Raw genomic sequence first — 24111 nt, 5'->3', positions numbered from 1 at the left:
GGATACAATTGGTGATGGCAACATTTTTTTTATACCGTTACAAAAACAACAACAACAAAATAACCCATCGGCCCACCGGGCAAATGTCCAGTCCAGCTATGTACACAACTAATTTTCCAAAGCCCCTCACATTGCAGTCATAATCAAGTTCACTGATTGACTATACTGCAGTGCTGTTTTTGTGTATTCCTGTTTCATCGACTATAATAAAGTGCTCCGTGTTACAGTAACAGTGAGTGGTGGATTCATTTAATGAAAGCCTAAGTCGGTCTTTAGTCTGCTTTAGACTTACTGACCTTCTTTGAATCAGCATCACAATAGTCCTAAGGGCACTGACAAAACAATTATAAATAAATAAAATCTATAGAAAGAGAAACATGTTTGATATGTTTTTTAAGTTACACACAAATAGCATTCTCCGCTAACAAGCTCAGAAGACACAACTATATAGAAACACAGAACAGAACCAAAGAAGCAATGTGTACAATCGAGTGACAAAGACAAGTTTGTGAAGTATTTGTACAACACATGCCTGCAACAGCTTCAGTGTTTCCTGGAATTGATTCCGAAACACCAACAGAGCTATTATCTCTCTGTTATGTCAGTCAAATAATCAACTATTCAGTGACCCCTTTTAAAATACTTAGTCACAGGACAAAGATAATCTCTCATAGCAACTTTGTACTGATTGTACAACTCATTTCTCTTTGACAAGTGGACCCTAACATGGCAGCAAAGTGCAACAATGTCTCTCTGTGTAGGGGGTCAAGAGTTCAGGGTATGCCTTTAATTTCTTGCCTGTCTGTAAATGACACTGTAATGGTATGATTAATCCTTTAGATTTTACCAGTATAAAAGTGAAAGAATTACATTGTCTCATTGGTGCAACCTGAAAGACTCCCCTTACAGCTAGTCTTTGCATATTATAATAAGACAGAGAAAAGAAAGCAATTCATTCTCAATTTCTGTTAATTACAGGGTATTTTCCAACCTGTTTTGGTTCAAAAGAGCCAAAGGAAAATCCTCATCAATATTGACAAGTCCTATCGGCCATTATTCATTATGCATCACTTTGATGAGCACCAAATCTCCCACCTTGAGGTTTGCATGCTTATGTTGCCACTTGTTTCGGCTCTGCAGTGTCCCTAGGTACTCCTGTCTCCATCTGTTCCAAAATGTGTTTGCAAGGTATTGAACTTGCCTCCACTGCTGTCAATGGAGATCTTTCTCAATAAAACTTCCTGGAGGGGAGTAGTGCACACCTTCTGGGTGCCTGGCCTCTTCTTGTGCGCCTTGTGACCACAGGCCAAAGGCCAAATACATCCAAGCCCACAAAGGTGAAAGGAGGTTCGGTGCTGATACGATCAGGAGGCAGATCTGCCATTCTTTGCTCAGTTGCTCTCTTCCTAAGTCTGTTGCAGATGATACAGTTGTTGATAATCTGCTTGATTAGCCTCCTGGCTCCTGTAATCCAGTATCAAGCAGTACGGACTGCACCTTCTGTGAACAGGGGCGACCATGGCTCAGGGGGGTTGGGAAGCGTATCTGTAACCGGAAGGTCGCCGGTTCGATCCCCGGGCTCTCTGTCCTGGTCGTTGTGTCCTTGGGCAAGACACTTTACCCTACCGCCTACTGGTGTTGGCCAGAGGGGCCGATGGCGCGATATGGCAGCCTCGCCTCTGTCAGTCTGCCCCAGGGCAGCTGTGGCTACAACTGTAGCTGCCTCCACCAGTGTGTGAATGCGAGAGTGAATGAATAGTGGTATTGTAAAGCACTTTGGGTGCCTTGAAAAGCCCTATATAAATCCAACCCATTATTATTATTATTAACACCCGTCCCTGATGCATTACTCGCTGGTGATGGTATTGTACTATCAACTTGGCAACGTGGCTGTCACCTGGAATAATGAGAGGATGTTTCTCCTTGTAGTCGATGTTAGCGTGTTTCAGCCTTCTGCCTGTCCTCAAGTGTCCTTCATTATCACAGTGGGGACTGATTTTCTGTAAAGAGCTTTGTTTTGGTATGTCTTTACTATCTGGTCGTTAAGTCTGACGTCACTAGCTGTGTCTGGGCCTAAACTCCGCTGCAGGTCCATATATCAAATGATCACTATGGCATTACTGAGAGTTGAAAAACTGTCTAAAGTCTTTCATCTTTAATAAAATGATCAGCGTTCTGCTCTACCAGGTGTAACAATTGAGTTTAACATCCAGGCATCCATGAAAACGGAATTTATGACATTTAAAGGAGTTAGAAGTTAGCAGGAAGTTAGCTCGCTAGCTTCTATCTAAATACAATATAGCATGTCCTGACTGCGGGGTTTTGAAAACAAATTAAAACGTACAGCTCTGCTATCACTTCCAATATAAATGAAGACAGAAAACTAAATAGCAGTGATGTTTGTAGGGTTACTGAAGTTTGGCTAGCTGGTATATAATGATGTGCTACGTGACCGCTAGCGACACAGCTATGTTAGCATAATATAAACAAGCTAACTTTTTTTCCCACTCAATAAAAGTTAATGTGAGTGTTCTCAGTGGTCAGGAACAAATGTACAAACAATGGCAGGATGCTGTAAAAGGACCAAACTTCAGCCAGGAGAACAACTGAGATAATCCATCCACAATACGAGGTTAGTCATTCATATACTGCTGCATGGGTTGGGCTGTAGTTACATCCTAAGGTTTTAAAAACTGAGCTTAAATAAATGATTAGCGGTAATAAAAGCCGAGGGAGGTCAACAGTGATCACTGACTGTTTTAGGAGCTTTTTGAGATTAAATAGAATAAAATACAAAACATTAAACATGTTAACAACGCAAAAGCCATATTAAACGCAGACTACTTTAGGCCCGGAAGTAGGATTCGTCACATCATCACTTAACGACCGGATTGGCAATACAGGCAAGTTCCTCCTCAAACATTTCCTTCTGCACACTTTTGATCACAACAATCTCAGCTTTTGTCAGTTCCTCTACTGTGTGAGACTGTTTGCAATGATGCCATGAACTGCAAGAGAGGTCTTCATCTTTGTTTTTGAAGACCTTCACAATATGAATGAGCAAGCCAAGGGCCCTGAGGATTTTCTTCAAAGAGGAAAAACGTCTGAAACTTTGCGATCCTAGCTGAGACCCATCATTGCTCGTGTGAGAGACAAAGCTACGTATTTCATCATCCAAAATGGGGTCCACGAGGTCATAGGTTTCAGTTTCTGTTGTAACACTGGCTTGTAACAAGAAAACAGGTCCTTTAAGCCAAGCACTGTCACCAAGCATGGAAGCAGGCACTGAGCATGTGCCTATGTCAGCAGTGTTAGAGCTCGTAGAAACATAGTGCCATTGTTTTGGTTCTGAAATCCTCCTGATTTGCTGCACCCTACTGCCAACATGTCCATAGAACCTCTTAGTCTGGTTACTTATATAGCCTAAAACCACACGGCTGTCTGTGTAGAATTCAACTGCATCAAGATTTAGGTCCAGTTCAGCTGTGATGGCTTCGGCAAGCTCTGCAGCTAACACAGCAGCTCCCAATTCCGGTCTTGGAATTCTATGAGCAGATTGTGGGGCCAATTTTGCTTTCCCCAGAACGAAGCCCACATGATGGTTCTGATCTTCAACATTGGTCTTTAGGAAGGCAACTGCTGCAATGACTTTAGTCAAAGTGTTTGAAAAGATGTGTAACTCTTTTCTGATTGCTCTTGACATCGTAGCAGAAGCATAGGTTCCTCGGAATATGTACATTCTTGAGATCAACAAAAGAGTCTTTCCACTTATTCCACTCAGCTTCCCTTTCTCCAGCCAGTAGAGTGTCCCAGTCTAGGGTCTCATTTGAAAGTTCTCTCAGTAGCATCTTTCCCTGCATTGTAACTGGCGAAGCAAATCCTATGGGATTGAAAAGACCATTTATTGTAGCTAAGGGACCTCTCTTTGTAAAGGGCTTCACTGTGTCGTAGTAACAGGTGCTGATGATTCCCACTGACAAGCGGCTGTGAGTAATGGATGCGTGAGTAGGTGAAGAGCCGAGAAGTTTAATCGCCTACGACGCAAACTGTGGTTTTAAACCTCTATAGATGAGGTTCAAGGTATAGGCTGTTTGTCTTCTAGTGTCCTTTTTTAAATTTTGTTGAAATGTATTTGATGTTTATTATAATTTATGTTTTAGTAGTGATTTCTGTGGAAGAAAAGGCCAAGACAAATCAGGTGTGCAGCAAATACAGTTGCCTACTCGAGGTATGTTAATGTAATATATCTGACATTAAAAAAAGGGAAAAAAAGTCTATTATGCATTATAATTTAACTTATATTGTATTCCCTCCTGTAGGGCAGGCTGCACATGCGAACTTGTCACTGTTTTTTTTCCTCCTTCTCTGTATGGTTGTGTTTTGTTGGTTTTAGCAGGTCACCGTTTTTAGTTATTTTTGTTGTTTTATTTCGGGTTTTGTTTATTTTTATTGGGTTGGTGCAATACTAAGCGGGCAACGTGCAATCCCTGAGTGGGGCTCATACCTCGGGGGAATGAGGATTTTTTAGTGGTGCTCTGTGTGTGGATTTGCCGTGATTAAGGTTCAAATGGTTCAATGGTTCAATGGTAACTTTATTGTCCCTGATGGGAAATTGATTCGCAGTATGTCAAAACAAACAACAAACATACAACCAACACATCACGTACACTCATTAAAAAAATACTATAATATAATATAAGCCTGATAAAACAACCTAGATATTCCATCGAAAAAAGTGCAATGTGCAATGGCAACAACACTTACAATTTAGTGTTGTTAATTAAGATAATAGCACTAGGTACAAATGACAATTTGTGTCGCTTTGTCTTCACTGCAGTCATTTTATAACGACGACCTGATGGAAGCAGTTGAAAATCGTTAAAGAGAGGATGATCTGAACACAACAGGACAGAAGTTGCCTTCCTCAGCACCTGCCTGTTATAAAAGTCCACAAGCTGGACCTGAGACCTCCCTGAAATCTTGCCCGCCACTTTAACCAGATTGTTAAGTCTGGTCTTATTATCTATGGACATACTACCGTACCAAGCAATGATACAGAAAGTTAAAACAGATTCAATAAAAGTTTTATAAAAGAGAGTCATCATTTCAGATGAAACATTAAAACCTCTCAACCTCAAAAAGTACAATCTTTGTTGGGCCTTTTTCACTGTAGCAGCAAGATGTGACTCAAAGGACAGGGTCTTATCAAGAACAACCCCCAAGTACTTGTAACTATCCACCATTTCAATGGCTGCACCATTTACCACTGTAAGCGCAGGATGAGGGGATGACTTCCTGAAATCTATAACCATGTCCTTGGTTTTCAAGGTGTTAATCATTAAGAAGGACACCATGAAACAAACTCCTCCACAACAGGCCCATGGGAATCCTCTTCACCATGAAGGAGGCTTACAATGACTGTGTCATCTGCGTATTTGATGAAATGCCTATTGGCCTGTGTGCTGCGACAGTCATTAGTGTACAAAATATACAAAAGAGGAGAGAGACAACAACCTTGTGGTGAGCCAGTGGAAGAGTTCAGCTGTTTGGAAAAACAGCCGTTTATTCTCACACACTGTGATCTATCAGTTAAGAAGTCTAAGATCCAACCAACGAGATTAAAATTAAGTTTAAATTGGTTAAGAAGCTTGTCCACTAAAAGATGTGGCTGGATAGTATTAAAAGCAGAAGAAAAATCAATAAATAAAAGCCGAGCATGAGCTTTGGCGCCATCAAGATGGCGATAAAGGAAGTTCAACAGAGTGACCACTGCATCATCAACACCTCTACAAGGCCTGTATGCAAATTGTAGTGGATCTATCAGCTTCTCTACTTGCTGCAGGATCTCCTTCCTGACAAGTTTTTCGAAGGACTTCATCACTAAAGATGTAAGAGCAACAGGCCTAAAATCATTTAATGATGTAGGTTTTGTGGTCTTAGCAACTGGAGAAATAATTGATTTTTTCCATACCTCTGGAATCTTCTGTTGCTGAAGAGATAAAAGAAAGATGTGATAAAAAATACCACATAATTGCTCAGCGCATGTTCTAAGCACCTGGCCACATATATTATCAGGACCTGGACTTTTATTAGTCTTACTCATTTTAAAAAGATTTCCCACCCTTCTTTCATCAAAGAACAAAACTGGGGGGCCTCTGGTGCTCTCTGTTAAGGAATCCAGTGTATTCCTTGGAATCTCGAATAAAATCTGTTCAGCTCATTGGCTAACTGAAAATCTGAACTAAAACCAGGGAGACTTATCTTATTACAGTCACTGAGACAGTGACCAGTCATGTGTTTCATGCCAGCCCAAGCCACCCTTAAGTTATTGCTACCCATCTCCACCTCTACCTTATCCTTGTATTTTATTTTAGCTTTTTTAATTTCTGATCTAATCTCCTTCCTAATTTCTCTGACTTTCAAGGTATTCCCTTCAGTAAAAGCTTTATTCCTTTCGTAAATCAGCCTCGTAAGAACTTTAGAGGACCATGGTTTGTTATTAGGGAAAGAATTCACAACCTTTGAGGGAATAATCATGTCTCTACAAAAGGATATATATCCGCAGACAACGTCAGTGAGTTCATTAATGTCTCTACATGATTCGGTAAACACCGACCAGTCTGTACAGTCAAAGCAGCCCTGCAGGGCTAAAGAGGCATCATCACTCCAAACCTTTATGCGGTGTTTCCTCACTTTCTCTCTTCTCAGTACAGTCTTATAGACTGGCAGAAGATGCACCGTGTTGTGATCCGAGGATCCGAGGGCAGGGCCAGCCACAGATGTATATGCACCTTTTATGGAGCCATAACATAAATCCAGAGTCTTACTGAAGCGAGTGGGACAGTGCACATACAGATAAAAACTGCTCAGTGTTCTCTTCAAGTCGCAGCGATTAAAGTCCCCAAGAACAATATTAGGGGCTTCAGGAGAGAGAGATTGTAGAGAGTGGATAGCATTGGAGATGGTGTCAGTCGCATTCTTAGGATTCGCTTTGGGGTGGATGTAAACGACGGTGACGTTGATCTGTGGGAATTCCCTCGGCAGATAAAACGGCCTCAAAGACACAGAGAGGAGCTCAATGTCAGGCAGACACACTTGTCTACGAACGGTCACGTTTTTACACCATTTCTGATTTATATACAAACACACCCCTCCTCCTTGCGATTTCTGGGTAGCTCCGGGGTCTCGATCCAAACGTATGGGAACCCCGAAGCCATTTAATTCCAGAGAACAATCAGGGTCAGAATCCTTGAGCCAAGTCTCTGTGAATGCCATTAGACATGCATCCCTGTAGTCACGTAAATGTGCAACATTCAAATGCAGTTCATCTAATTTACTCCTCAGAGACTGCACATTAGCCAGGATTATTGATGGTAAAGGAATACGGTTGTACCGTATTTGCTTCCGCAATCGCTGACGTAGGCCTCCCTTCTTACCCCGCTTCCTTGCTTTGACTCTGTTAAAAACAAAAGTGCCCCTGTGATTACTGGATAATCCAGAGCTGGAAAACACTGGAGGGTGAAAAGAGTCCAAAGACGGGCCTGTCCACCGAAGATCCAGAAGAAACTCCCGTGAGTATGTAATTGTGTGGGAGTAGCACTGACTCCAAACAACTGTCAGGATTGCCAATAAAACCAAGCGAAATAAAAAACCCATCTTCAACAAAGAAGTTCCACAAAGCACAAGCCGATGCTGTAGGATTTCCTCAGGCAAAAAAAAGGAAAGAAAAATAGGATAAAATAAAGGAATAAAAAATAAGTTAAGACACTGACACTGACAGACAGAGACAACCTGCTGGTCGCCGCAAGAGCAGCGCCCGCCACTAGCATAGCAGAGTAGGTTTATTAAGAGTGCTTTTGTATTACCACCGTCTATTGCCTGAACTAGCACTTAGTGCATGCTATAAGTGTTCGGTTGGGCCTTTTTATGTTTGAGGTGGATTTGTCTCTTTTAGAGTGACGAGCACCTGGGACCGCCAAGGAGGAACAAACCCTCAGGCGATAGCTTCGTTGCTGGCAAGGTTGCACCGCTACTATTTTTTTTGTTGTAGCGATGTTTTAGGTTTTTTTTCTCTTTCTCAAAACTTTGGTGTCTTGTCATGTTAATAAATTGTTGAACATCTTTTACTGATATTGACCCTCTTGTCCTGTTTATTCTGGATTCGATCCTGTGAGAGTTTTTTTTGGTCTGAAAGTTCGTACTAGTCATAAGAGAGGCCCACAGTGGTTACTTGGTGGCTTATACCACGCTACACATGCAAACGTACACCTATCTGGAATAACCCTGACATATTACAAAACAATAATATGATTAATTTCCCAGAATAGAGTTGTAAAGGAATTAAATACTTAGAACATATATTAGAGGGAACAGAATTTATTCCATTTGACAGACTAGTTGCACAATATGGGATCAACAAGAAAAGATTTTTAGAATATCAACAAATTACACTCAACAAAAATATAAACGCAACACCTTTGTTACTGCTCCCATTCCCCATGGGATGGACGTAGAGACCTAAAATTCATTCCAGATACACAATATAACCATCCCTCCCAAACAGTGGTCACAAATCAGTCCAAATGTGTGGTAGTGGGCACATCTGCTATATTGAGATAATCCATCCCACCTCACAGGTGTGCCACATCAGGATGCTGATCTGACATCATGAGTAGTGCACAGGTGTACCTCAGACTGCCCACAACAAAAGGCCACCCTGGAATGTGCAGTTTTTTGCGCTATTGGGGGTCTGGGGACCCAGAACCGGTCAGTATCTGGTGTGACCACCATTTGCCTCATGCAGTGCAACACATCGTCGCATGGAGTCTATCAGATTGTCAATTGTGGCCTGTGGAATGTTGGTCCACTCCACTTCAATGGCTGTGCGAGGTTGTTGGAGGTTGTTGTTGGAGGTTGTCTCTGGGCTGGGGCCCTGGCCGGGCCTCAGGGCCTTGGGTCCTGGTTTGTGTGTTGCTGGGGTTGTGGGCGGGTGGGTGCATGGGGGCCCATCCCTGGCGCAGGGTGCCGCCGGTGCGTCGAGCCACCTGGGGGGGCTCTTCAACTGGTGGGGGAGATTGTCACACCTAGCAGGAGCTTTCCTCTCCCCAGGAACTCTCTGCAGGAGGGGGAGATACAGGAGAGGTGGAGGAAGATCTCAGCCTGGGTGTCTATTGTCTCATGTAGTCTGGAAGATGAGTGGATGGTGGGGTGGGTGCAGTTTTCTCTGTGGTGGGGTTGGGTGGACTGTCCCGGGCTCTGTGGGGCCGGGGGGCGCTGCTGCGCTGGACCTGGATGGGCTGGATGGGCTGGATGGGCCTGGGCCCCCTTTCCCTGGCGGGTCGCGGAGTATGGGAGTGCCTACTGGGGTCAGCGGGGGAGCTGGCCCCAGGGAGGGGTCACCTGCCCCTCCCTTCCTTCCCTCCCCATCTCCAGCTGCCTCCCTCCTCCCGCTCCACCACAACCACCCACACATGCAGGGCCTTGGAGTAGGGGTATGTCACCAGGATGCAGAGGAGGCTACCCCCCCCCCCCCCCCCTCTGTCCCCTTCTGGCTGCCTCTGCCTCAATTTTATCCCACAACTTAGACATTCACATTACTCACACTCTCATTACACATACATATAGGATCTTGGGGGTGGGCACGATACACGGAGTCCAAATTACCATCAGGGTGTACACCTCACCCCTGGCGTCGTTGCCCACCTCTCAATTTTGAATACACGTAGACATTGAGGGCTAGCAGCAGGGACTATGCGCTTACCTGCTGCTCTCTGGCAGGTAGCTCCATGCCCTCCTGGGTTTTAATTGCACCTTAGAACACACATGCATCAACACTACAATGAGCGGGTGGAGGGAGGTTTGGAGTCTTCTCTCACCCCCGTTCTCTGCGGCCTGCTGGAGCGGGGGGGCTAGGAGGAGTTGGCCGTCCGACTGCGGTCTGGAGTGTGGGGCCTCCCTGCTGCTGCGGAGTCGGGCGGTCTGCCTCTCCCCACCGCAGGGAAAAGGGTAACACCACCTGGGTCTGGGTGCAGTTCCCCCCTCCAGGGGCAAGGGTACCTAGACCCGGTTCGTAGAGTACGCTTGGGGAGTGTGATCGTGTGTACAGCGTCTCTTCATGTCTGTCTCCACGTTGGTTGAGTGTGGAGTAAGTGTATATGAGAGCATGAGGGTGGGAATGGATGTTTGTGTCTGTGTGTGCCTGTATGTCTGTGTCTATATGTCAGGTTGGGTATCAGACGCCACCTCTCTGGGGACATCTCAGGCCCTCCAAGGTTTGGAGGCCTATCTCCACCCACCACCACTTCCCCTGCCAGTGGCGGACTCCCTCAGGTGTCGGTGCGTTGGTGGTTCTTTGTGTCTGGGGATGGGCGTCCAGGTACACACCGGCTCACTCCTTGGCGGCCGCTTATCAGGGCCTGGAGCCTGGGGCTCGCTCGGGCCACTTCGGAGGTGGGGTGCCCCCGGCCTCTCGGCCTGGGGCTCGGTCACTCAGGCACAGCTGGCTGCCGGCGGAGCTCACGGGCGCGTCACTGCAACTCCCCCTGGCTTCTGCTCCGCGGCTGTTGAGTGAGCCCTCATCTGGGACTCTCCTCAGCTCTTACTGGGACAGTGGCGCGGCTGCTCCTCTGTTGGTCTTCCTTGGTCTCTTGTGTTCTGGGGGCCTCTGGATGTCTGGAGTTTTGATCTCCTCCATGCCTGCTTCATGCCCTGAGGGACGGGGCTGTGGCTCCCCACACTCCCTAGCAGATCGTTACATGGAGAAACCTTTGGAATGCAAGCATGCTGATCCACACAGGTATGCACACAGGTGTACACACAGGTATTCACAGACGCGGACTACAGCTTTCTTGGCTGCTGCCTCAGGGCACATTGTGCGCTGTCTATCTTGCGTGCTGCACAATATCGTTTATTACTTAGTGTCTACTGATATTTACTGCTAGCTAGTTTATTGTGATGGTGCTGTTTTTTTTATTATGTTGCTCTTTGTTGTTTGCTTTCTCTTCTGTTTTTTTTCTCCATACAGGTGACCCAGGTGTTTTTTTTGTTGTTTGGTTTTTTTTTTTTTCTTTCTTCCCCCCCTTCTCACCGTCTCTTCTCCCCTTTGGTTTTCTTTCTCTCCCACTTCTTTCATTCTTTCTCCCTGTCCTATCCCCCAGTCATGTCTGTCCCGTTTGTAGCAACTGAAAATAAAATAAATTCATAATTATAATAAAGGTCAATCAAATGGACCAATATGGCAAGGTCATGATGATCCACTTGGTAAAATAAATCCGCTTGGCATCTTTCTTGGCCTGAAGACAACAATTCTGATGGCTAAAGATCCAAACGGGACACACAAAAAAAAAAAAAGGAAAATATTCTGTTTGGCAATTGCTTTGATTGATTTTTAAGCATGACAATGACCCAAACACACTTCCGCGGTAAATTGCAGTTAAAGCATTTCTGGATAAATAAAAAAAAAGAGTCATGGATTGGCCTTCCCAGAGCATGGACCTGAAGTGGTGTGGGATCATGTTGAAGTCAACATCCAAAGTATCTAAAAGAAAGCTTGTCTAAGAGAGTTCAACCTGTGATGTAGAATAAAAGTGCTCATACCAAATGTTGACTTTCAAGCTTGCTAGAATAGTATAAATTGTTTTTGCTTAATATTCTAGATTTTTTCATACATATATATTTGCATGTTTCTGCGCCTATTTCACCTTTTCTTAACACAATACAAAGAAATGATGGGTGAGTAAAAACTTGGTTGCAAGTTCTACAAACATTTCTTCCATTTTGACGTATATTTGTAGCTTAAATTTATTTATTTTTTACCACCAATTTGTACAGTACTCTGTATTTCAAAACTCATACAAGCATGCATCAGCTCTATGTGCTACTATAGTTTTTCTTTTGATAATGTTCTAATGACCGATGGACTTTAATTACTCACATTGCTGCAGTACTGTGTCCTACTCTGTTATTTCAGTACACAAGAGCTTTAATATGTTTTGGCACATTTTTCTTTTTCAACAACACTTGGACAGTTCAAACCGTGATAAAATGTACTTGTAAAAAATCCTCAAATGACTAAATAAATAATCAAAAGATGCATGTTTTTTTCCCCATTTGTCCTTTATTGTTTTCTAAAACTCAAATAAATGATACTTTCTTTAATACTACAATTCATAGAGCCAAAAAATAAGCTCACTGTAGAATGTAAACTAGATCAGGTGAAAATAAATAGTTGAGGGCAAAAGTATCATGATGGCCACAGTGAAAAAAACAAACAACTTTTTACACTTCTTTTCCAGCACAGTGTGTGGCTCTGAGTCTTTTTTTCTTTTTGAAGGCAAATTCCTTTTTTACAACTCCTAAATGACATATTAAGATTTTTTTAAAATGCATCACAACAGCCCTATAAAAGCATGACAGTGAAAGGCAGTGAGTTTCCCTACACCAAAAACACAGTTACAATCAGAGATTGGTAAATTCTGTAGCAGATACTACTCTTTTCCCAAACTTCCCTGATTATGGAAATTCAAAAAGCAGTTGTGGTTACGTGAGATACAAAGAAAGACACAGCACTTGAGGCATAACACTCGTGATGTCCTCTGACAGTCCCCAAAACGGCACCTGCCCCCCTCTCCCTCTCCAAGCTGCTCCGGCCAGTGACCTGAACCGTCATATCGTGTGGCTGCGTCTGGCAGAGGACTCTCCTCCACCAGGATGGGACTGCGGGTTTCATTTGTTGTGTGAACCTCTGCTGCCGGCGGCTGGGGAGGAACTGAGTCTTGGGTATCTGAGCTACTAGAGAAGATCAAAGCCTTGGACACTTCCAATCTGAAAGCCATGAGAGTCAAAGGTGGCACGGATGCTCTGAAATCCTGTCGATACAGGAGCCAGGAGTTTACCAAAGCCAGATCCGTGAGGTACCAGAGCACTGCTTGGGGCCAGCAGCTTGGTGCAGAGGCCGTGAGGGGAATTGCATAAAGATTTTTCAGTTCTCTGTGGAGACGGGCCGACATCTGGGCTTTCTCAAAGTTTTCAATGAGAAAGGCCGCGCTCCTTTGGCCATTTCCCGCAGTAGAAAGTATGAAGCCACAATGGGATCTGCGCAGCATCAACTTCCCATCTGAGCTCACAAACTCATCACCGATCTGTCCTCGAGCCCCTCCCACCCTGCCTGCTCCATGAACCCCAGCAGCTAAAAGGCGTTCGAGCATCACAGGGGTGGACAGTTCCTGTTTGCAAAGGAACACCATACTACCTTTGGGGACCATTTTTTCTACAGCACCTTCTTTGTCTGAGAGATCCACCTTAAGATCGACATGTAAGAGTAAGCCGTCAAATCCAATTAAAGCAGTGCTGTAGAGAGACAGTTTGTTGTTGTGCACCTTCCCAGTGAGAGGAAGTGGATATTGGTCAACTGCATAATCGCCCTCTCGTCTTAATGACTGGCACCCTGCTTTGAAACGACACAATAATGGATGAACTTTCCACAGGGGATCAGCCTGTTTTGAACCATCTGAGCCATTTGCCTCGTCACCACATTGATCACTATCACAAGTTCCTTTGTGGGGATTAGCGTTGGCTGGATACTTTGAAGAAGTCAGCTTCAGCGTGCGAGACAGCTCGAGGAAACGGGACAACGGGATGGCTTCAGCAATCAACGGCACCTTAGTCAAGTCTTCCCAGTAGAGCTTTGCACTGGGAAACTAAGAAAGTAACAATAGAAAAATAAATAAAATTAGGTTTTAGCATCTAACCAAAAATGAGGTAATAATTTCAGTAATCAGACAGGCAGAAATACAAACCTTCAAAGTTCCCATTGCGATGTGGATCCCAACAAAGCGTGCAACTTCCCTGGCCGTGACAGCGTCAGGCATGTTGGACAGTTTATTTGTACAGTTGGCAAGTTCTACCCAGGTATCCCAACCAAAGTACTTAGAGAAGTAATCAATGGGCTCTCTGGTTCTGTTGCCATCTCTTGGTGCATTAGACGGGATCACGGATGTTGGCAAACTAAGGGGGGAATAAAGTCAAAAGAACATCAAGAGCAAATCTTACATGTATTTAACAGAGGAACAACAGCAATAATAGAAAAAAAGGGTATTTAGAGTTATTTCTATGTATGATAGTTTTGTAGACTCAAAGAAAGTCTTACTGTACCTTTGCGATGAGTGATCTGACTGTTGTGCGCTGATGGCCGAGTTCTTGGAGAAATAGGCCATTACTTCTGCTTCTGAATCAAGCTGAGGATCTGACAATTCAAAGCCACCCATATCCTCTTCATCGGGACTTTGAAGGAGAAACTCATGAAGATCTGGTAGGTGCTGCCACTCAGAGTCTGACACAGCTAAAGGACAGATTTATTAAGTTTTATTGACATCATCAATAAACAGCTTAAGAAAGTCTCTTAAATATAAATACTAATCATTCCACAAAAGGGAACAAACCTTGTTGCTCGATGACGTCAGGATCTGAGAAAAGACCTTCGACTCTTGTTTCCTGATAGTCTGGTACAGAATTGATCGATTCACCTGTTTAAACAGACTCAAAATTAATATATAAGCCTTTAAGTAGTATTTGGAGAATACCAAATATAAAAATCAATAAGAAAGTCAAGTCTCTTCCATTTGTATAACTGAAAAATACTGGCGATCGTCAGTGCAACCCCTCAACCTGCTAGTAGACACACCTATGTCATCAATTTGAAAATCTTATGTGGTCCTTGTCATCATAATCACAAAACTTTCAGAACTTACTCTGACCTTGGTCACTGAGATTTTAACTCATCCACAATTTTTAGTAGATGCACCTATGCTATCAATTTGAAAATCCTAGATGACTTCCTTCTTGAGTTATTGCACTCGTAAGATTTTCAAAAATCTTGATCTCTGATATTGACATTGAGGTCACTGAGACTAAAATCACCTGAGAGTTTTAGTAGCTGCACTGACAGTAATAATTTGAAAATCCTCATCCCTACATTCTCAAGTTACTGCATTGACCAGATTTTCAGAAAAGCTGATCTCTGAACTTTAGGCCAAGGTCACCAAGATCCAAACTCATCCAAGGTTTTTAGCAAATAAACCTGTGGTATCAGTTTGAAGCTACTATGCAATTATCGCATTCACAGACTTAGGGGTCAACGCTGCCCACCCGCCCATCCAGCAGGGTGATGACAATACCCCATCAGCCTTTTATGACTGAGGATTAAAAATGGTGGATTTCAAAGTAAGTGGAGGTCGAGTGAGTTACTTACGTATATCACAATCAGCTGTTTGACTTTCTGTCTGATTTGCATCGTGGGATCCCTCTGGGTTTCTGCTGGTCCCAGCAGATTCTACTAGGACCTCTCTCTCCTCCTCCTTTATTGGATAGAAAATACACTGGCTGGTGTTGAACTCTGGTAAGATGCAACAGTCCGTTGTCCTCTCCCCAACCTCTACTGCTAAAATACAAATCAAAGAACATGATTTAACATGGCACAGTGGTTTTCCAAGAGTTATACTCATTAGCCAGAAGGTGATTAGCCATGAGTGGAATCAGAGGTGACAACAGCTAAACTTTGGTTTATCCAATAATCAGAAATCCTGTTACTCTCAAAAAAGTAACATTTGATTTAAAAAAAAAGAAATCAAGAGATACTGTGCCAGGTGGTATGCAGACTGCAGAAATCAATAGTTTTATAATTACATATTGGTTGAGAAACCTTAATGCTTACTTGGGATGACTGTATTTTCACTAAGTGCCTCTACATTCCAGCGGATGTGTCTGCTGCCATTTGTGGCTGGAACATCATTCACTATGAGGCTGCTTTCCTCTTTCACCAGAACAGTCCTTATATCGCGATGATGCAGCGGCTGCACGCTTGCAGTCTGTCTATTTTGACTAGTGGATGCAGTCAGTGGTTGATTCGAACTGTTCTCTTCAACCTTGATCTCATCACTTCCAAGAACTTGTACCTCATTTTCAGTGATGTAGCCCAAACCCTGTAATGAAAACAAGTCTTAAGTATGCAGTGTTGAATTCTATCTAACATAGCTGGTACTGCAAGCGTCTCACCTGTGCTTGATTGTCGCTTGCCATCATCAGGCACTGCTCCTTTTCAGCAGTCGCTCTCTGTCTAGAAGTAAGGAACTTCTCCAGTATGAGGCCTGGAGACTGGTCCATCACCTTATCTTGTTCCGTTCCTCCATGGAGCCCTCTTTCCTTCATTACTTCTTCAACACTCGTGGTAATTGACTCCAGCTCAAAGACAACTTGGTCTTCGGGAGATTCCTCTAACGTAGAGGGAATGGAAGGCAACAAAGCACCAGGAACATCTGCTTTGTTGATATTTAATTTGGAACTTGTCTCCGGCTGTGCCGTCTTTGTGCCGATCTCACAGTCAATCATTTCTGAATCTGAGGTTATGGGACATTTTTCATAAACTACCTGACAATAATCCTGCTGTTTCTCTGAGTCTTTGGGAGCATCTCCAGCTGAAACCCTCTTTGATGGTAAATCCCTTTTCAGACGCCCTGTTCCTCTACTCCTACCTCTCGCAGAATTCATAACTGCTCCCTTTCCTTCTGCTTTTTGCCTCTGAATTAAAACTTCTTCTTCTTCTTCTTTGATCTCCACTTGATAAGTGGAACATGAAACAGTCTGCGAAGTCAGACTATTTTCAGTTGTATCAGTACTGACTAGGATAGATCCTTTATCATTATTTCCATTTTCAGAACTGCAGCTTGCAATTGATTCATTTTGAGGAACAGTGTCACGTTGAGAAGTCAGATCGTCTTTCTCATTCTGTTCCCCAACAGTGACTAAATCTACCTCTAGAAGTAAATCTTCCTTAATATCTTCCTCTGCAGTACCCTGGACTTCAAAATCAGAGCTGGAATTCCTTGGGGTACCTTGTTCTAGCTTCTTATCATCTGATGCCGAAGGTTTTTCTGTCTCATCAGTCTTTGTCTGAGTAGAGCTACTTAAAGTGGTTTCGGATGTGAAATCTGGAAGAGTCCCATAATGTTTCGCCTGTTCAGATGATGAGTAAATGATTGGCGATATATGAGATGGATTACCATCTTCTGTTCTGCTTCCATTCTTATCTTCATAGGTCTTCACTTCAGCATCTAGAGGAGGTATGGGTAAAGATGGGGAGGGGATCAAAGCTGGAAAGGAGAGACTTTGTTCCCTTTCTTCTAATGCATTCTCTCCCATCTCTGTCTCAGTGTCCCAGTCTGTAGCAGCATTCTTCACCCCAACAAGCTTTTCACTTCCTTTGGGAAGCTGGTAAAGATCCATGGTTGAGACGCCTTCAAAGATGTTCCCATTGGTGTAAGTGAGACTGGGACTTTCTACAATATGCACAGTTGCCTTGTGCTTCTGTAGGGATGAGACTTCACCAAATCGCTCTCCACAGTCCTTACACTCTAAGGAACGCTTGGAATGAGATGTTATCACTCCTTCAGTCTCTATTTTTGAGGAAGCTTTACGTTTTCTGGTGTTCTTTGGCTTGGCAGGCGTTGGCTCAGGTGGTTGATGAGAAAGCTGGAGCGAGGACATCAATGAAAGTGCTTTCTGGTTCTTCTTGGGTCTTCCTCCTTTTTTCTTACCTTCTGCTGTGAGATTATCTGTGCACTCACTTGCTGGATGCTTGAGATTGTTGCTGTTAGTCTGTTGAGACATTGTCTGGGACTCATGAGGCGAAGCCTCTGAGGCTTGGGTTGATGCCTTGGAAGGGTCCAACTTGTAAACTTTCAGCTGAGGCTGTTTATGGCCTTTTAGTAGAAGCAGAGAGTCTTGCTTTATATTTGAGCAAGGTGTGTCTGCCTTTTTGACTTTTCCCCCTTTTTCCATGTCTGTCTTTGGCTTCCCATCCTTTGCATTTTTGCGTTTTTGCTTCTTTTGTATTATTTTTGTCTGTTTTTTCTTTGTAAGTATAGGCGATGCTACAGTTTTGTGCTTACTTATTTGCACAACACCCACACTGGCCACTTCCGTTTGCTTTTTCATCTTATTTTTTCTTGTATCCTCTTTGAGCTGTTCTACTTGTGGGGCTTGGGGCGATAAGGGTGAGTTTGTTTCAGCAGTAGATAATACTCTTTCTACTTTTTTATCCTTTTTTCCTTTCCTTCCCTTCTTCTGTGACGGTACTTTTTGCTCTGTGAGTTTTTTGGGTGGTGTCTTGCTTCTTGTCGCCTCTTCTTGCATTGGCTGACGCTGCTGCGAAGGCTTCCTCTGTTTCTTGTTTTTCTTTTCTTTGCTTTGTGGGCCAAATTTAACAACAAGGTGGGGTTTTTTTGACCTTTGGCGCTTGGCAGGTTTGGCATCAATTTGTAAGTCGTCTTGGTAGATGCTTCCCACAAAATCTTGCATATATCCTTGAAAGAAAAAAGCTCTGGCTGGCTTTCTTTTCCGGACTTTCACCAGCTCTTGGGCTGACATTACATTAATGGGTAATTCTGAGATCTTTGCCACCTTCTTAGACTGTAATTGCGACAGAACCTTTTCTTCAGTAGGCGGGTTTTCTGATTCAGACAGGTTATTCTTGGAATCTTCCAGCAGTTTGTCAGGTGGTTCTTCTTCAGGCTTCTTTTGTGTCTCTTCTTGTGTGTCTGGATCTATCACAGGGTGCACCTGATTTAGATCTACTGTTTCCATATGTGAATCAAAAACTTTTGTGGAATGGGTTTTCGATTCACTTGAAGCTTGCGTGAGTGTGTTTGCTTGAACAACTGTGCAAGAAGAAATGTCCTGTTCCTCTGGTTGTAAATATGTTTGCTCCAACTCAACGGTAGGCATAAGAGGTGGAACTGACAGGCTGGTTTCTTGCTCATCTAGAACGGTATGCTCTGCAGTTTTATCGAGAGTCTCTAGTTCTGTAGTTGGTACCAGAGAGGAGGAAGGGATTTCATTTTGTTGGATTGCTTGGGATTGCTCTAGCACCTCAGTTGGTATCAAAGCAGGGGTAAGTTCTAATATGACCATCTGCTCCAGATTTTGTTTAGGATCATCTACCTCATTCTGACTAACCATTTGCTCCACAGGATTAGAATGAAGCACATCAATATCCGGTTGCTGAAGGATCTGATGCATCCCCTCTCCCTCAGGTCTCTCTGCTTGTTCAGTTGGAACAAGTGTAAGCTCTGCATTTTCACCTGCTGCTATGTGAGGACCTAATACTGAGAAAGAGGGATTTTCTAGCTGTCCATCTGGAGTAATAGGTTCCAGTATAATTGTTTGCTCCATTGGATCATATGGATTGTTTGACGGGTCACCTTCATCTGTCTTAGAGTCTGTTTGTTTCAGTCCTATAAAATCTATCTGCGGTGGACTGAGATTCACATTCACCGGCTCTAACCCTTGTGATACTTGCTGCACCTCCAGTGGTGGAGCATGAGGTGGCACCTGCCCCAGTATGACAACTTGGTTCACTTTCTGCACATTTCCCAAAGACTCAATAAGTTTGCGAATCTGCTCTGTGTCAATATTGGCATCAACTTTTTGCAGGGGTCCGTTCGGCTCCACCTGTAGTAGTGCTGGTTGGCAGATGGATATCGGAGTTATAATGGGTGTAGTCTGTTTCACTTGCTGACCTTCTGGGAGAACATTACTGGCAGTAGCAGGCAAGGAATTGTGTTTAGTTTTCATGTGGTGCAAACGTGTCCTGGAACTCTTGAAAGTGGCCTTGCACATAGAACAGGGATACTTTGTTGCTGAAGCACCTAGAGACAATAAATGAAGAAACTTTATGGTGATGCTTTTAATTCATTTCAAGTCATGGCATTTCTATTTAACAACACTTTACCACTTGTACCAATGGCTTTTTTCCTTACCATCATTTTTTCTCGGTTGTGCTTTAGCTGTGGTTTCTCCCCCCTCTCCTTCAGCTCCCTCCGGCGAGTGTAACACCAAATGTTTCTGCAGAGCCTTGGACATGGTGAACCTCTTTCCACATTCCTTGCAAACATAAGGCCTCTCTCCAGTGTGTGTGCGCCGGTGATACTTCAGCAATGTCAGCGTTTTGCAAGGTTTGCCACAGTCAGTGCAGGCATAACCATCTTGGCCAAAATGAATTTTTTTATGAACGGTCAGCTCTGATGACTTGTTGAAGGCCTGACTGCAGATTGGACACTTGAAAGGTTTCTTCTCTGTGTGGGCTTTCTGGTGGACCATGAGCTCTGTGGAGTTTGTGAAATGTCGATCACAAACATAACAAGCAAACAGGGCATTCCTCAGTATGCACTGTTCATATTCTGCTGGGTGGCTCAGCTTGAGATGACGTTCTTTGCTCTTGTGATCGCTGAAGATTATATGGCACTCCATGCACTGGAGGGAAAGCTGAGATGCTACAGGGGAAAAGGGCAGAAGCAGAGTAAATACATATAACACACGTCTGTATCCCTAGACTCAAATCCATACAAAACATACACGCTCGCAAAAACAAACACGTGATTCTAGGATTATTTCATTTGCGAATGTGTAGGTAAATTTGGATGGAGGTAAAGACAGGTTAAGAAACACCCGACAAAAATTATACCGCATAGTATTGCAAATTTTTTCCATGGCAATATTGTATCCATAATGGGAACCAAATATCAATAGTTTGTTAAATAAATGAAATACTATTAACAAAAGGGCATCTCATGCACCTCCATCCTGAGATAACACATGTAGCCAAGCAAACTCAGATTAAATTGACTCGACAAAAGAAACATCCCAAACTGGACACACTTAGCCTGACAAAGCTAATGGCTCAGTCACAAAGTTAAAGACAGGACAGCAACCTCCTTACAGCTACAAAAAACACGATTAAATAAAAAATTGTTTTGTGCCTGGTGACTGCATTGATGTTTTTCACATTCTGTGACCAATCCCAACTTGCTGTAACTAAATGGTTGCTTAGAGCTTGGACTGACAATTACTCATAAAGAGATTGTGGAATGTTTGTAAATATTTCCTCTCTAATTTACAAATGTAGACAGATTGCCAACATATTTCCATCAATGTGAATGAGTCTTTGTTGAGTCAAGTTTAAGAACATAGTTTGCAGTTGAAGAAAGGGAGGATAAATCGCAGAATATGCATATATAAGCATACTGGAAATTGTTAGAAATCAAAATAATATCGTACTGTGGGTAAAGTACTGTGATAATATTGTACTGTGGAGTGTCTGGTGATTCCCACCTCTAATATCAACCCAACCAAAATAATTTCTCACTTTGAGTTTTGTCTGCTACTGAACATTAGATTCTATTGACTGTACAGATTTAACCAAACTTCAAACAGTATCAGCTTAATGAAGCAATGTTAGGTTTACATCTTGTAAAAGTACTGCAAAGGATACAGTCATACACAGTTAAATACTGTAGATATTGTTTACAGCAGAATATGATGTCTCCTGTAATTCTAAATTTGAAATAATAACAATCAAGCAGGTCTCTCAGTCCTCGACAACATATAACATGGAAAGACAAGTAAAAGACTCACATGTGAGAGGCATGACCAGCGGTTTGGACATATCCATCTTCAAAGGATCTACCATGGCCTTCTTGGAAGGAACATATTTCCTGCCGTCACTCACAGCTTTCTCCTGCTTTTTACCCTTTTGCCCATCACATCCAGCATTCGTGTTAGTTTCAGGTACCGCTGGTTTTGCAGCTGTGTCCACGTCCATCCCTACCTTTGCAGGTGTTTCTGCTGATTTTAGCCTTGCTGCACTTCCCTCCGGTGCAATTACCTCCTCAGTCTCAGCAGCAGCTCCCTTGCTGTCTTTTTTTTGTGCATCTAGCTCATTTTGTGCTGGCTGAGCCTCAGTGTCCAGCGGTGGCTTTGAGGTCGCTGTGGTCACAGGGTTTGACCCACTCTGAGCCTGGTTTGCAGTCTGCATTTGTAGTCTTTCTTGTTCAGATGTTTCTGCGAAATCAGGTTCCAGACAGAAACACATATGACTGATAATTACACAGATATTAATCGCCCTACCTCATTTACCTTTTTGCCAAGACTGCGGGTTCTACACATTTTAAAAGGAGTGAAAAGCATCTTTGTAATCCACATAGCGACAGCTGGGGGACTAGCGCATATTGTTACTGAGCTTGTAACATTTGCATTACAAAAAAAACAAAGCAAAAAACCCCCAAAAAAACAACAACAACATGGGGCTCAGCCGCCACAATGAGGTGTTAAAGAATAAAAAAATAAATAAAAATTAAAGACATGTGAAAACATTTGAGGACCATATTCCTACTGGTGAGTTCCTTGAGCAATGTCTCTCTAATAACCAGACGAAGATAATGGTAGCCTGGTTAGCCTAATTCACTGATTTGCGGTAAAAATCAGAGTGCAAAATGCGATACTTCCGCTCTGATAAAGCGCCAAATACACTAAATAATATTTCTCGATTTAAGACCATCCATCTACACAGACGCCCACTTACACAGACACGGTGTGTGGAAGTAGGAGGATGTAGATTCAGCGTTACCTAGACTCACTCGTCCGCCCAAACATCACCGCGTCGTTTCTGACAAAGCCTGCACGGAGGAGATGCAGACATCGTGACGTCACGTCTGACAAAGCTCGCGGAGGAGTGACGGGAAATGTGGTTTTCCAGCAAGTTTGGGCCACTCTGAAAACTGTTACTACCGGTTGGCTTCCTTGACCAGTGTTAAGTCCGTTTCAGTTTTTTTGTTGCAACAAATAAAATATCAGAAGAGGGAGAACAAAAACCTTTAAAAAAAGTGTAATATTCATTTTTATTGTAAAATTTCCAGGAATCCTCAAAGTGCAGGTGTTCACAGAGACACAAAGACTTTGTAGTATAACCTTCATAAACTCACACTGTGACTGCACACTCATGTCATGTGCACGCATGCAAACATAATCACAAAAACCGTCATTCTAATGTGAAGCGTCTGTTGTATATACAAACCCAATTCCCAAAAAGTTGGGATACTGCGTAAAAGATTAATAAAAACAGACACAATGATTTGCAAAAGTCGTCAGCTCATACATTTTTCACCATACAACACAGAAAACATGGAAAATGGTTAAATTGAGAAATTGTACTATTTCAAGAAAAAAAAAAAGCTAATTTTGTATTTGATGGTAACAAAACACGTGTGTGGCGTTCCTTCACCTTGTAACAACAATTTGTAAATGTTTGGGAACTGAGGAGAGCATCTGCTGGACTTTTGTGAGAGGAATGTTCTCCCATTCTTGTCTGATGTAGGATTCTAACTTTTTCCATTTGATGATGCATCAAATGTTTTCAGCTGGTGAAAGGTTTGGACTGCAGGCAGGTCAGTTCAACATCTGGACTCTTCTGCTCCAAAGTTGCTGTAAGAAATGCAGTCTGAAATATGAAAGCACTTCCTTGGAAAACAAGGTTGCCTGGATGGGACCATGTGTTGATCTAAAACCTGTATATACCTTACAGCACTGATGCTTTCCAGATGTGAAAGCTGCCAGTTCCATAGGTGCTAAAGCACCTCCATACCATCAGAGATGCAGGCTTTTTAACTGACCTAGAGAAGACAGCAGTGTTTCTGGATCATGTTCACATTTGGCTTCTTCACAAACCTCGACATGCAGTGATTTCAATGACAGAATTGTGTCAAAGATCCCAGGCATGCGACGTAGACGTTCGCCTTATCCCTTGCCCACAGAAATGTCTCCAGATTCTCTGAATCTTTTGATGATGTTATGAAAACAATATATTCAAAATCTTCATTATTTTAAGTTGAGGGAAATTATTCTAAAATTGTAGATGCAGTTTTTGTTTTTTGCAGATATGCAAAACTCTGCCCCTCTAAGATGTAGTTTATATACTCGGACTGTTCCCAATTAACCTAATGAGCTGCAAAAAATGTTCCTCCTGCTGTTTCCTTTTAGCACCACTTACCTTTAAAGCCTTTATTGCCACCATGCAAACTTTTCTGAGACATGCCATCAAATTTTTAATGATTAAACGTTTTTCTTCAAACCCTACATTTTATACATTTAAACATTTGAAGTGTTCTCTGAAAAAAAATAAAATAAAAACTGGTCTGTGTATTTTCCAATTGATTGCATTCTGTTTTGTTTTTTACATTTACTCATTGCATTTTTTTTTGGAATGGGCTTTGTATACTGAGTTGT

At 42.9% G+C, this 24111-nt stretch overlaps 1 protein-coding gene across 3 annotated transcripts; it reads right to left on the bottom strand.

Annotated features, from left to right (window-relative positions):
* Nucleotides 1-11859: 11859 nt before the first annotated feature.
* znf576.1 (zinc finger protein 576, tandem duplicate 1) lies at nt 11860-22520 on the bottom strand. Of its 3 annotated transcripts, none has more exons than XM_080896108.1 (10): nt 22412-22518; nt 21466-21891; nt 19812-20324; nt 16051-19700; nt 15710-15977; nt 15248-15433; nt 14439-14522; nt 14152-14338; nt 13797-14004; nt 11860-13697 (listed from the first exon to the last, which is right to left on the bottom strand). In XM_080896108.1, the coding sequence occupies exons 2-10, from the start codon at nt 21863-21865 to the stop codon at nt 12486-12488; spliced, it is 6708 nt and encodes a 2235-aa protein (XP_080752234.1). In that variant the 5' UTR covers nt 21866-21891; nt 22412-22518; the 3' UTR covers nt 11860-12485. The 3 variants fall into 3 exon arrangements, with proteins under 3 accessions (XP_080752234.1, XP_080752233.1, XP_080752232.1); XM_080896107.1 differs by having other exon boundaries at nt 11862-13697; nt 15248-15436; nt 22457-22520; XM_080896106.1 differs by having other exon boundaries at nt 11862-13697; nt 15248-15436.
* Between the last annotated feature and the right edge of the window lie 1591 nt (nt 22521-24111).

This window comes from Rhamphochromis sp. 'chilingali', assembly GCF_963969265.1.
Source record: "Rhamphochromis sp. 'chilingali' genome assembly, chromosome: 11".
Lineage (NCBI taxonomy): Eukaryota > Metazoa > Chordata > Actinopteri > Cichliformes > Cichlidae > Rhamphochromis > Rhamphochromis sp. 'chilingali'.
This window is presented reverse-complemented; position numbering and strand designations above follow the sequence as displayed.

Bases quoted from the DNA above. Each gene is read 5' to 3' on its own strand.
- znf576.1 (XM_080896107.1), bottom strand. From the start codon at position 21,865: ATGCAGACTGCAAACCAGGCTCAGAGTGGGTCAAACCCTGTGACCACA. The intron at 15,978-16,050 runs GTGAGACGCTTG...TTTTCATTACAG, and splicing joins CAAGCGACAATCAAGCACAG to GGTTTGGGCTACATCACTGA. The intron at 15,437-15,709 runs GTAAGCATTAAG...TTTGTATTTTAG, and splicing joins TGAAAATACAGTCATCCCAA to CAGTAGAGGTTGGGGAGAGG.